This window comes from Armigeres subalbatus, chromosome 3 (assembly GCF_024139115.2).
Source record: "Armigeres subalbatus isolate Guangzhou_Male chromosome 3, GZ_Asu_2, whole genome shotgun sequence".
NCBI lineage: Eukaryota > Metazoa > Arthropoda > Insecta > Diptera > Culicidae > Armigeres > Armigeres subalbatus.
In genome coordinates this window covers 62,812,077-62,825,963 of record NC_085141.1, presented here as the reverse complement: position 1 = coordinate 62,825,963, position 13,887 = coordinate 62,812,077, and the positions used below count along the sequence as shown (strand labels likewise).

At 39.0% G+C, this 13,887-nt stretch overlaps 1 protein-coding gene across 4 annotated transcripts in view; it reads right to left on the bottom strand.

The window, feature by feature from the left end:
* Positions 1-13,887, bottom strand: part of LOC134219248 (transcription factor mef2A) — a 281,676-nt gene that overhangs the window by 39,142 nt on the left and 228,647 nt on the right. For all 4 annotated transcript variants that reach the window (XM_062697956.1, XM_062697954.1, XM_062697955.1 and 1 more), the window contains one exon: positions 1,642-2,791. In XM_062697956.1, the coding sequence (XP_062553940.1) occupies positions 1,642-2,791 (1,150 nt within the window). The remainder of the gene's footprint in view (positions 1-1,641; positions 2,792-13,887) is intronic.

Below are 13,887 nucleotides of genomic sequence, written 5' to 3'. Positions count from 1 at the left end.
CATGTTTGAAAGTTCCCTGATTGTGTTATAAATTCTCTGATAATTTCCGCATTTTTCCAGGTTTTCCAGGTAGTAGTCACCCTGTGGAAATTGTGGAAAATTCCTCGTAAAAATTTCGTAGAACTTTCCATGGCAATTTAAAAAAAATCTCGTGCCAATAAAAATGAATTTCCTGTGAAACCTCCTAACAATTTCCATTGAAATCGAATTGTTTTTCTAATTTTGAAAAATTCCCGCGGAAAATTTCTGGTGAAAACTCCAGCGAGTTTCCCGTAAAAACTTCTCAAAGTCTCCCGCGGATGTTCCGACAAATATTCAGACATATTTGTCATTGACATATAAAATTTTGACATATTTTTTGTTGAGTATTCTGAAGTACAAAACTCATGAAAATTCTGAAAAGTTTGTAAATTTTAAATGATTTTCCCCTGAAATTCTAAACAAATTTTTCTTAGGAATTACAAAAAGCTGCAAAGTAGCTCCTGTGGAAAATCCGAAAATAATTTCCAATAATCAATATCTTTGAATAAAAAAATCTGGAAAAGATGCTCCCTTGATGTCTTGAAACTATCCCGAAAAAACGAAAAAAAAAAATCTTCGAGAACGTTATAAAAAAAATCTCCACGCCGATTCACGCCGCCGCCGCCGCCGGTTGAAATGGCTTTCGGCGTGACGCCGAAAACGCCGCCGCCGCCGACCAAAATTCTGATAAACGCCGCCGCCGTCGATTTTCCGACCGGCGCACACCTCTAGCTCCAAAGTTGATGATGTTATGCACGTTCTATGCTTCAAATTAATATTGTTGTATTTTTTTTGTTTGTCCTAAGGATTCATTCCAAAAAAATTCAATTTTTTAGGCAATTTCTTTGAACAAAAATATTTATTCGACAAATGAGTAGAACATTGCAAAACTTTTATCAAGATCACGGCTCGACGATTAAGATTTTACCAACACTACAATCAGTACGCAATAGATTTAAATAATGAGAAACAGATTAAATTAGGTTTAAGTTAGATTAAAAAAATAATATAGGCTATACAATCATTGGTGATGTACATACAACCCTGACCAGGACGTGCTTCACAGGACATAGTGGCGGTAACCTGAAGCTAATCCTAGCAATAAACATATGTTCCGAACTGGGAAGTTCATTTACCAATCGTTCAGTTCGCTGTTTGTCTTCGTTTTTCATCCACTCAATCAGTTCCATGTGCTACGCATCGTATAGTGACATCGATACGAGACACATGCTTGTAACGACAGATGTTTCAACCCAATTGAATACCACGTCCTAGAATGCAAACATCGTATCCCTCTTAGTTGAGTTTCCGTTTCGACCACCAGCAAAAACCAAACGCAATGCAAATCATCTCTTGTTCCGCCCCCTTGTTATAGTCCAGATGTAGCCCGCAGAATAGTATCCCCAGCCCGATAAACTAAACACTGCACAGCGAGGCAACCTCCTACTGCTGTTTGTTGTTACTGGTTTTACGCCGACCGGATACATTTGAAGCAACAGACTATAAAATGAATTTCAAACATCATCCCACTCGGTTCGCCTGCAGTATGGTATGCAGAAAAGTACTATCATAGAGCTTGGAACGCGAAGCATTCCGTTATCTATCCGTTTATCCACCCACCTTCGAAAGATCCGCTTGCTGGGTATTGATTTTCTCCCGCTGGTACTTGATAAGCTGTATTAGATCCCTGTACTGTGTCGTGTTCTGCAATGGTCCATCGTTCAGACTCAGCTCGTTTAGCAGAAGCAACTCGTTGGCATTGCTGCCACTGCTGTTACTCCCGATGCTGCTGCCACCACCCCCAGTTGCCGTGTGACCGGCAGAGGCACTGTTGGTCCCCACGGCCGTTGCTGCCGCCACCGCAGCGTTTAGCGCCAGATTCATGTTGATGCTATCCTTTTCGAGTTTCCTGTTGATATTGAGATTGTTGTTGAGGGTTTGGCTATTACCGCTGCCATTGCTGCTGAAACTGGCATTCGGGTTGCTGCCGTTCAAGCTGTCTAGCTTGTGCGACAGTGGGGAATTTCTCGGCGGCGGCGGGTCCCGGTATGGCGGTGGAACCAGAGCACCATTTGATGAGATTCCTGTGATGGGTGAATTGGCATTGCTGCCTCCGTTCCCTATGAGGAGATTGTGATTGCTATTACTGCTCACGCTACTTATGCTACTACTGTCCAGAAGTAAGCTGTCATTGCTGCTCAAGTGATGAGCACCGGTTCCACCGCTGGGTAGGCCTCCGAATCGAGAATTCGATTCTTTCAAGGTGGCACCCACAATGGCAGTCCCCCCACCTTGGTGAGAATGATGGCTCTGATGGTGGTGACTCCCGATGTTGATTCCGTTGCTATACAGCAAACCATTCAGCTTACGGTCCAACGAATTTCGGAGATCCGCTGCATTGAATTCTCCAACAATGGCATTGCTTCCTGGACCGTTCGGGTGATGGCTTTTGGGTTTTTTGATAACACTAGCATACGTGGCTTCGACATTATTCTGGTGATTATTGCTAACACTGGCAGCACTTATGCCACCTCCAGTACTGCTACTACCGGTGCTACTACTGCTGCTGTTGCTTCCACTTGAACTGGTACTGTTGTGGGGTGACTTCTGCTGCGGAATTCCTTTCACTATGCCAATGTTTTCGATCTTGATGTTACTGGGGGAGATGGCATTGTTGTTGTTGTTATTATTATTATGATGGATATTGCTATTGCTGAAGCTTTTGATGATATTGTTGTTATTGGATGATGTCTTCAGATTTGGAGGTGATCTGAAATTCATAAAAAAAGAAAAACAACATTAGTTTCTGGTATTCTTGGTATCTGTTATTTGATTATATTGGAGATATTTTTACAGCATGTAAGTGAAAAGAAGGCATGGCATTATCTCTTACCACTTTTGGAAACAATTTCTCAGTCAGCATCATTCATACTAATTCTTGTTATACTTTTGTCTCTAATGTCAACATTATCTCATTTTATTCAGTTCAATTCTTTTCATTTTATCGAGTTCAATTTTTTCTCAGATTTTCTCCTAAACCTTCTTCAATTTCCTTGCTTTACATGTTTTTTTTTCTTTTTTTTTCAACCAACGAACCAATAATGTTTGACTTGAAGTGTTCTATAATTCTGTGTACTCACTCAAACGTTCACAATACAAAACAAATAATTTAGAATAGAATTGAGGGCAGGCCAGGTTCCTGGTAGAGCTAGACCCATAATTCAATGTTTACATAATGTCACTGTTAGTATCGTTTCGCGTCGTAACGCCAAAATCTGCTATCATTGGATTTAACGTCGCCAGAGCTAATTCACTAATTAGTCTTCCAGCATGCACGTTATCAACTCATCTCAAGCACGACTCAAGCTTTCACAATACTTCACGTACCAAACTTTTGTTGCTTGTCATGAGAAAAAAGGATCAGACGAAAGAACAAAAATCACTTGAAAGCACCCTCGATCCCCCATAGTCGTCTCTGGGAGTAGTAAAATGTTCTCCCTTTTTGTATTTCAACGTCGTAAAATTCAAACCGTTGCAAGTTTCTTTTGCCAACAATATTATCCTGTCGTCAGCGTCACTTTTGTGTCGCGACGTTGAGACCGTGGAAACAGATTATTCGCTAAATTGAAAATGCTAGTCGCCTCTCCATGTCTCTTTTTTTGAAACGTTTTATTTTCTTTCCAAGAGTGACTCTTAAAACCCGCTTGTGTATAATCGCTAGGGGAATCAAATTTGAAGTGCGATCGAAATCAATTTGCTTCGTAGATTCAATTTGCTTACCAAAAGTTTGAGGGGTTAATGCGTGAGTTCCGAAGAGCAATTATCAGTTTATTGCTGCTTACTTTGTTATCGAACTAAATCGAATAGTTTAAACCAAACGTGCTTTTTCTAAAGCAATTTCTCTTAGATGCACGACGGCGGTTGACGTTCGTCATTAACATCATTTTGCGCGCACCTTGCACCGCTCGAGAGCGTTCAGTTGGGATGTGGGTTCATTATGGTCGTTGGGGTCGGCGGCGTGTTCATTGATGCATCGCTGTTAGTTGCTCGGTTTGCGTGGGCTCCGTTGCCAAATTCAATTAGCTTTTAATCGCTTTAGGCCGACAGACCGCCGCCGGCACGGGGGGTATATTTCGTGGTATGAATCATTAATTTTCAAGTGCAGGACGCTGAAAATGAGCAAATTGTTGGGTGGTAACGACTTGGAATACATTATGGAGACGCATGGCTTTTTATCAACAGGTTGAAGAATGGAGGTTTTCTTTTCGCTGAGAAAAAATATTTTCTGAACTATACGCCAGTGTAATTTAGTTACCATTTAGCTACAAAATTGATTGCGTAATTGGAAATCTTGTTTCTTATATTTCGACAGAAATCTAAATTAGCATAACTATACTATGATTCGAAATATTGATTGGTTATCAAAGTGGGAATAGAAAGCAAGGATTTGGTTTTAGGTAGAGGGTCAGATGTGTCACCTTCCAAGGTGTCTGTCAATTCCCATTGACCATTTTTAAAAATACTTGCTTGAATAAATATCAATGAACCTAAACTAAATCCATGCCTGTTCCATGCAGCCTGATTATCAGTCCGTGGACCACGAACTAAATTGTCGTCAAATACGCGAAAAATTCTGAATTTTGATACATATCACTGTTTTCTGAATATTGAATGCACATGAAGTGCATTATATAAAACACAGTTTTTCAATGGCATTCTAAACTACCGCAATATGCATACTAACTTGAACCAAATGAACTGGTCAAATACCGGGAGTCACTCTGGAAGCAAAACTGAACTGGAAAGCACATATTGAGTGTGCTTTTTGGTAAGGGTATGTGATAACACACTTTTTCATGGCGAAACGAAACAAAACGAAATAAAGGTTTTTTCACGGGATGTTTCAGGATTTAAAAAACATTTTTTAAAAGTCGCTTAATTGTTTTGCAGAAAACATAATTTTAATAAAAAAAGAAGCAGGCTATTAAAAAGCGGTTTAGGATTCGTAACATTCCATTTAATTCCACTACTTCATTGTACCTTCGACAGATAGGTATTTCGATCTCAACAGTAAGACCGTCTTCAGCGTTTCGTACTGGACTCCACTTTACCGAACGCCATTTGACAGAATAGTTGATATTTGGTTACTTATTAGGTGAAGTGAGCAGTTAGATGTTCCAAGTGAATAGATAAAAGTGAGAATTGAGAAGAGACGAATGAGATGTTCGAAGTGAGTGGTGAGAAATTCAAGTGAATACTGAGTAATAAGATTTGTGCTGTAATAAGTGAGAAGTGAGTAGTAGGAAGTGAGAAATGAGAAGTGAGAAGTAGTGAGAAATGAGAAATGATAGTTGAGAAGTGGGAAATAGAAGGAAGTCATAAGAAAAAAACAAAAGTAAGAGGTGAGTGGATAGAGATGATAATTGAGAAGTGAGAAGAGAGATGTTGAAAAGTGAGAAGTGAGTGGAAGAAGTAGATAGGACAGTAAGAAAAAAGGAGAAGAGAAGAAAAAGAATAAAGAAGAAGGAAGAAGAAAGGATGAGCATTAAGGAGAAAAGTAAGAGCAAGAGTAAGGATGAAGGAAGAAGGAGAACGAAATAAGGAAATAGACGAATTTCGCGCCAACCCTTCTATGGGGTTGGCAGCACCATCTCAGAATCGAATGAATTTTGGAGAGCATAAAGATATGGTATTTCTAAGCCACTCTGCATACTTAGTTTTTCAAAAATTGTCAAGAGTAACATTTGATAAGGGCCTAATTTTTTTTCATAGATTTTTTTTAAATCGATGTAACTCTAAAATTACAAGACCTACAAAAAAGTGTTGTATGGCGGACTGTCGTGAAATTACCAGAAGATTTTTGGAAAAATATCCAAAAAATGAAAAACCTTTTTCTACACTGAAAAAAATTAGTTTTAAAAATTAAAATCGATATTACAAAAAAACCTCATCTCAGAAATCGCTTCTCACTCTTCAATTTTCACTTCTTACTTCTTCGCACTTCTTACTCACCATTTCTTTATTTCTCACTTCTCCCTTCTGACTACTCACTGCTCACTTCTCACTTCGCAATTCGCACCTTTCCCTTCTCGATTCTTATTTCTCAATTCTTACTTCTAACTTCTCTTTTCTCAATTCTTACATTTTGCATCTCACTCCCCACTTTACACTTCTCACTCTCTCCCCACTACGCACTGCTCTCTGCTTACTTTTGACCTTTCTTTTCTCGCGTCTTTTTTTTTATGTGATGTGAGAATTGTCTCATTCCTCGCCTCTCGCTGTACACTTTATGTAATTCTCACTTTTCACTTCCCATTACTCATTTTTAACTACTTCCCATGTCAGGATTTTTTCAACTACTAGCCGGCATTCGGCTAAATTGCCCGACATCAAAAAAGTCCCGTTCTAGTTATACCTTTGGAGATAAGACGCTGCTGTGCTGTACTTTAAAATGGCCTTGCAAAATGGCCTCACCCATAAAATCACTCAAATTATCTGTTGTAGGACATTTATGATCGAATATTACTATTACAATTCATTTTTTTTATTCCTTCATTTATTTGACAGGCACACTGTGTTACTTAACCGCTACTGTGCCGAAATCTACTGTGGTATTCTGCAGCCAGAATCCACACAGAATCTATTTTTAGATTTATCCATTATTCATTATTGTTGTCGTTGCTGGTCCATCTCGTCGTGAGTCCATTGTGTTTGTTTTGTCCATGTCGTGTACCCAATGATCATTGCATCGGTTGCCATTTATCCGGGTAACGTTGGAGGAATGCCTCCGAGAAGAACAAGTTGTCAGTCGTCATCAGGCAGCCGTGACGGTGAGGCGTGCACCCAATACGCCACCGCATAGGCTGCGCATCCAGCGACTGACGAGGGTTTTGGTGGAGGGGCTGGGATTCGAACCCACGACCATTCGCTTGAAAGGCGAACATGTAGCCAACTACGGGACCCCTCTATTACAATTCAATATTAGTTATTAATTTTTGAAATGCAATGGAAAAAATGAGTACAATCCCTTTATATTACGGCCATCCATCGGGGGTAACAAAATCGTCTATTCTGTCTATTCTATAAGCATGCTAAGTAGTTGAAACAGTGACTCATTCTCACCCCCATCAGACCTATTATCAGCCCCGACGACGGTAACATAAATATAACCATTTGCGATTCTTTCACCTCACCCGTAAGATAGTCGTTCAATCCATTAAGAAAAATAAACAGCCAAGCGTTCACCATTATTTTACATGCAATTGGGTCATTTTACACCACATTTCGGGCGTTTTACCCCAGGCCCATTTTAAAAATGTGTTTTAAATGCGTTAGAAAGTTATGGAAACCTTGTTGTTTTGAATAGAAGATCATTGTGAAATATAGCTGGTTTTGTAAATTTTACATCTGCACGTTGGAATGGTTCGCTATTCTGGTTTATATTGATGAAAACATCGAAAAAACTTGAGGCGTGCATTTGAAACTGTTCATAGTGGTCTCCAGTTACCCTTGCGAGCAAAGGCGTAGGATTGTCAATTCGGAAATAGTACTTGCATACATACTCATGTAATGGTGGGCATGCTTTTTAAGGCAAATGCTTTTTAATACTTAAGTAGAAAAAGAAGATGCTTCTCACGATGCGCTTCTATTTTTTTTTCTAATTTGGGTTCAAATTCTAATAGAAATACCTTTTCACTTAAACATGAAGAAATTTAGGCTTGATTATGCTGAAGAATTCTCTAATACTGGCCTGTCGTTGGGATGTTCTGCTTATATTGTACAGTAGAGGAAATAAGTAAGTTTTGTGCTCCATATAAAAGTGGTGCACATTATAATTATTTTGCCCTGAACAGGTCATAAACAATAAAACTGCATACAGATACAAGTAACATTTATTGAGCAATTTTTAACTGGCCGATATAAAATAAAACCAATCTAATCGCTAGGAATTGTGATATTGATCATCAAACATGACCGTTTTGTATAGAAAACAGGGTTGTACGGTTTACTTATTTCGGGGGGTGTTATCTGGTGGAATTAATATTCTTTTTATCCGCAGTAGGCGGAAAGTTATATGGCCGAATGTTACTTGGCTGAGTAATACGTTAAACCGAAAGTCATCTAGAAATATTCCATTTGACTGATTTTAAATGCGTAGCCGAACCGGTCGTTAGGTCGAAAACGGTTTGGCAGAAAGCGACATACGGCCGAACTGGTAATTTGGCCGAAAAAGTCATACAGCCGAAAATGAAATTTGCTGAACAGGTTACCAAATAGCCCCTTCTCCCAAGCATCTTTTTTGTCCAAATGACCTATTCTGTTAAACAGATTTATCGGAAAAACAACTTTTTCGGCCAAAATACTAATAGGGTCAAACGACTATTTTATGGCAGAATGTCCATTTCAGCAAATAACAGTTTGCAGTTGAATGGCGCTTTCTCCCGAACGACTATTTCGGCCAAACGGTGTTACGGGCAGATGACTTATTCGGTCAAACGACTTCCTGGACCACATAACTAATTCGGCCGAATGACCTATTCGACCATACGACATTTTCGGCCAAACGGTACTTTAGACCAAATGACCTGTTAGGGAAAACGATCTTTCTTAGCGATAGATGGATAAAATAGCTAGAAGTAACTCCATCCACAAGAGTGCAAAACAAGTTAATTTTAGAATATGAATATTTCAATTTATGAAACATATCACATGCAATATCTACCAATATTTAAAAAAAAACAATACCCAAGTAACCACCAAGCATTAATTGTTGCATGTAATCAATCACAGATCAGCATTTTAAATGCTTGCTATAGATCAGTTTTAACGATGTAAAGATGCATTTATTCATCAACTGTCAAACAACGTTATACAAGTTCAGCATTACGAATGCAGCGATGCATTACTTATGTTTTATTTCAACATGTCAAAGTAATGAAGCATTATTTCGGTCGTAAAAGGGTTTTTTTTTCACTTTAAGTCAACTCTGTATAATTTGCTAGCATATATAGCTCCATGGTTATTTGGGTATCCTTTGCAAAGACGATTTTTCCCCTGAAGAAAGCAATAAAAACTTTCCGAAACATTGGGACAGATCTTAAACGGTTGTTCTAGAAATATCCAGACTGAAAAGCCGAAACCTCGCAAAGAGTATATTAGTTAATTCATTCGATTTATGGAAGTTTTTTGTTCCATCGATACATGTAACCAAGATGATTTCTAATGTAAGAACCTTACATGTGACTATGATTAGAAACAGACAGGGGTGGATTATATACATTCTTTCCTCGAGTTCGGCAGAATTGGGCATCGGTGTGCTCGGTTAATTTTAAAACTGAACCACGACAAGAAAATCATTCATCTGATTCTATTTCAGTAAAATATTTTTCGTATCACTTTTTCTCAGCTTCATTAGCCCCATCGTACTGTAAATTAATGATTTCGTGTGTGTTACTTCTACGTGACTAAAGTCTACTAAAGCTTCCACACTGATATTCTTCTCTCCCTCTTCATACGGGAGCTTGGCAGAAGGAAGGTCGTGCGATATGTGCCATCACAAATATTGCCCTCCGCTCGCTTTCAAATCAACTTCTATAAAAACATTCTTCATGCCTGCCGTATCCTAACGGAACTATCAATTCTATACTTTCGCCTCTAATGCTATCATGAACATGTACGTCCAAGTTTGGAAGATGATATTAGCATTTCCATATCATTGCCCATCGTATTGTTTATTTAGTTTTCACCTGAAACTAAGTTCTACAGAAAGCTCGCGCGAAACCTCAATATCGTCATGTAAATTCGTGAAACCGCAACATTTTCGTAATCGTAACAAACTTCCAGTGCAACGTTCTTCTTACAAATGAAATCGAACAACCACAGAAGTCGATCACATATCGACCGCTCAAGACGGACCCAATGACATCCTCTCAACTCAGAAAAGTATATTAGCTCTTTTAGTGGAATGTATTCAACCGTCTAAGACGAATTAAGTACTCTCCATTTAATTCCACCAGTTAATTTTCGTTATCTTTGCAGATACGTATTTCGACCACAACTGTTCGTCTTCAGTCTCGTACTTGACTCGACTTGTCGACAAGTCGAGTCAAGTACAAAACACTGAAGACGACCACACAGTTGTGGTCGAAATACGTATCTGCAAAGATAACGAAAATTAACTGGTGGAATTAAATGGAGAGTACTTAATTCGTCTTAGATGGTTGATCCTCTCAACTGTTGCATGGATTATTACTTTATGTTCCGGTGTAATGTTCTTGAATTTCTGATCAAAAAGATTCTGACCTGGATTCAGAAGAAGATCACACGGATAGAAAAATCGGTTGTAAATTACGAAAAATCATACAACCATGCACAATCAGGACTATGGAACAATTAGCGAAATTCCACACAACATATAACCGAAATGTACGCAATACTCCAACGAATTCCAAGAGTTCCTTTATTTAGTTTTCAAGGACTACAAAAGTGCATTCGCTTAGCTTAGCTTAGCTTAGACTGACTGTACATATCAATGGTTGCTACTCCGTGATTGATCAGAACTGGTGCAAATTGCTCTACGATCCAAGTGAATAGTGGTTGGGATTTACCAACTATTCTCGAAGTGCACGTTTCAGCAGCTCGCAAATATTGATCAATAACGGCGCCGGCCAAGTCCTCAAGGACTACAAAAGTGCATTCGACCTAAAAAGCTAAGATTTTTAGTTTAGTACAGACATACCTCGAGTGTACGAAATCTGGCAATTTCATTTGTAAACTGAAAGCTAATGTATAGAAATGTAAAGTTAAATGTATAGAAATTTTGCGCGGAAATTAAAATGAATCTGCCGTGATAATTAAATAAAAATTGCAGGATTTTGTCGTAGAAGTTATATAGAATTTCCATGCAAATTGAAAGGTATTCAAATGCTTTGGAGTGGAACCATTATCGCTAAGTAGATTAATTAGGGTTTTGTTTTAGGTATTTCTGTTATAATCTCCAGATTTCGGGACGAAAAATTAATTTTCTTTTTTCATTTTGGAGAATAAAAATGCATTATTTGATAAATTGGATCATACATATTCAACCCAACATGTTGTGCTACAATTTAGATCTAATAGCTGGTTGCAGTGGCTTAGAGATGGGCAAAACGGATCACATCGTTGAACGGATCAGATCTGGATCATTCAGTCTAATGATCCGGATCTTTCATACGGATCGGATCTTTGGATCAAAACGTAAGGAGAATACAAAATGGTGAAACGAATGTCATTCAGGACTACACTTTTGACCAGTACATTCAATAATTCCATTGCTCTCTCACTCACATATACTTGTAACATGTATAGACTTGTATAACTTATAACAAAATTTTTATTTTATCATTTTCTTACAAATGATTAGATAATTTGCTGATCTGGTGAACCGGATCTTTGAAAAAGTGAGCTACGAATCATTCACTCAATTCGAAGATCCGGATCCTTTTAACGGTTCCGGATCTGAACGCCCATCTCTAGTCTAATATAATTAATTGTATGCCTTAAGAAGGCAAAATAAGTGAAAAGAATCCATAATTTCTTGTCAAAAAGTACAAAATGTTTTACAGGTAATCAGAAATGATTCATAATAAACCACAGGTGGTGAAAGTTATTTCATGAAAATCATTGTTGTTTTCGATATTATTTACAAAAATAAAAAGACGACTAAAATTTTCAAACTTTTTGGGGTGGTAAAATCAGGTTTAAAACGTGATAAAATCGAGGAGTGATAAAATCGGGTCGATACTGTATACTGTAAGGTTTCAAGCCTAATGTGCAATTCCTTGATATAACTAGAGGGCAAAGCTTGATTGTTCCGTTAGGATACGGCAGGCATAAATAATTTATTTAGCTTAGCTTAGCTTAGCTTGTTCGACTGTATATGTAGAGAATTCTTCCGAAATTTCGTCGCTTCTTTTTGCTAACATGCATGCTTACTGCTGAAAAAAAATCACAAAAATAAGAAACAAATAAAATACCTTTTCATTGCTTTATTTTTCGTGGGATGAATATCGGAGCCATGAACTGAAGTATAGAAGCAGTAACCCTATATGCCAAATTATTATACAGTTTCTGTAAGGTTCTTATGCACTGTTCTTATGAACTGTATTAAAATCTGCCATCCGCTAGTTGGGTGTAGAAGTAGATTTATTCAAAAGCGAGCGTACCCCAATTTAGTTGACGATACAAATCGAATTATCTTCCGTTTGTCAAGCCATCATTTGGAAAGAGTATCCGCGTGAGCACTGATCTTTCTCCATTGCTAATTTGTTTCCACGACGAATGATGTCGCCGGCAAAATCCATCTTAGGGAAACCAAACTTTCGACAGACTTAAGTGAGCGATAGAATGCAGCACAAATTCAATTAAACAAAATTTGAATGTTGGATTCAATTTCATTTCCGAGAGATACTGCTTTTGACCAGATGGATTGTTGAGACCGTTTTTAAAACTGGAACGAACTTCCTTAAAGAAACAAATGATTTCGCCAATTAAAATAATAATAATCAATCATTCTGATTTAAAAAAAAAATGCCACCACCACGAAGTGAATAAATTCGAAACAAATAAATCATTCATTCATACGCCAGTGCCTACACTATTGAAACATACGGCATTTATGTTTTAAATCAAATTTGGGATAATATTTCAATTATATATTATATGTAGTACGTACAATCGGAGCATGTCGGTGTATCATTTAGAACCTTAGAAGACCTTCAAATCTGATAAATATTCGAAACAGTAGCATTCATTTCATTTATTTAGTTAACATCTAAACAGATAACACTGAATCAACAATTTGACGCCACAATGCACGGTTCGAGGCCGCATCTCTCCATCCTCGGATACGCCCCACGCTCGCCAAGTCGTTTTGCACCTGGTCTGCCCATCTCGCTCGCTGCGCTCCACGCCGTCTCGTACCTGCCGGATCGGAAGCGAACACCATATTTGCAGGGTTGCTGTCCGGCATTCTTGCAACATGTCCTGCCCATCGTACCCTTCCGGCTTTAGTTACCTTCTGGATACTGGGTTCGCCGTAGAGTTGGGCGAGCTCATGGTTCATTCTTCGCCGCCACACACCGTCTTCTTGCACACCGCCAAAGATGGTCCTAAGCACCCGTCTCTCGAATACTCCGAGTGCTTGCAAGTCCTCCTCGAGCATTGTCCATGTTTCATGTCCGTAGAGAACAACCGGTCTTATAAGCGTCTTGTACATGACACATTTGGTGCGGTGACGAATCGTTTTCGACCGCAGTTTCTTCTGGAGCCCGTAGTAGGCTCGACTTCCACAGATGATGCGCCTTCGTATTTCACGACTAACGTTGTTGTCAGCCGTTAGCAAGGATCCGAGGTAGACGAATTCCTTGACCACCTCGAAGGTATCCCCGTCTATCGTAACACTGCTTCCCAGGCGGGCCCTGTCGCGCTCGGTTCCGCCCACAAGCATGTACTTTGTCTTTGACGCATTCACCACCAGTCCAACTTTTGTTGCTTCACGTTTCAGGCGGGTGTACAGTTCTGCCACCTTTGCAAATGTTCGGCCGACAATGTCCATGTCATCCGCGAAGCAAATAAATTGACTGGATCTGTTGAAAATCGTACCCTGGCTGCTACACCCGGCTCTCCGCATGACACCTTCTAGCGCCATGTTGAACAACAGGCACGAAAGTCCATCACCTTGTTTTAGTCCCCGGCGCGATTCGAACGAACTGGAGTGTTCGCCCGAAATCTTCACACAGTTTTGCACACCATCCACCGTTGCTTTGATCAGTCTGGTAAGCTTCCCAGGGAAGCTGTTCTCATTAATAATTTTCCATAGCTCTACGT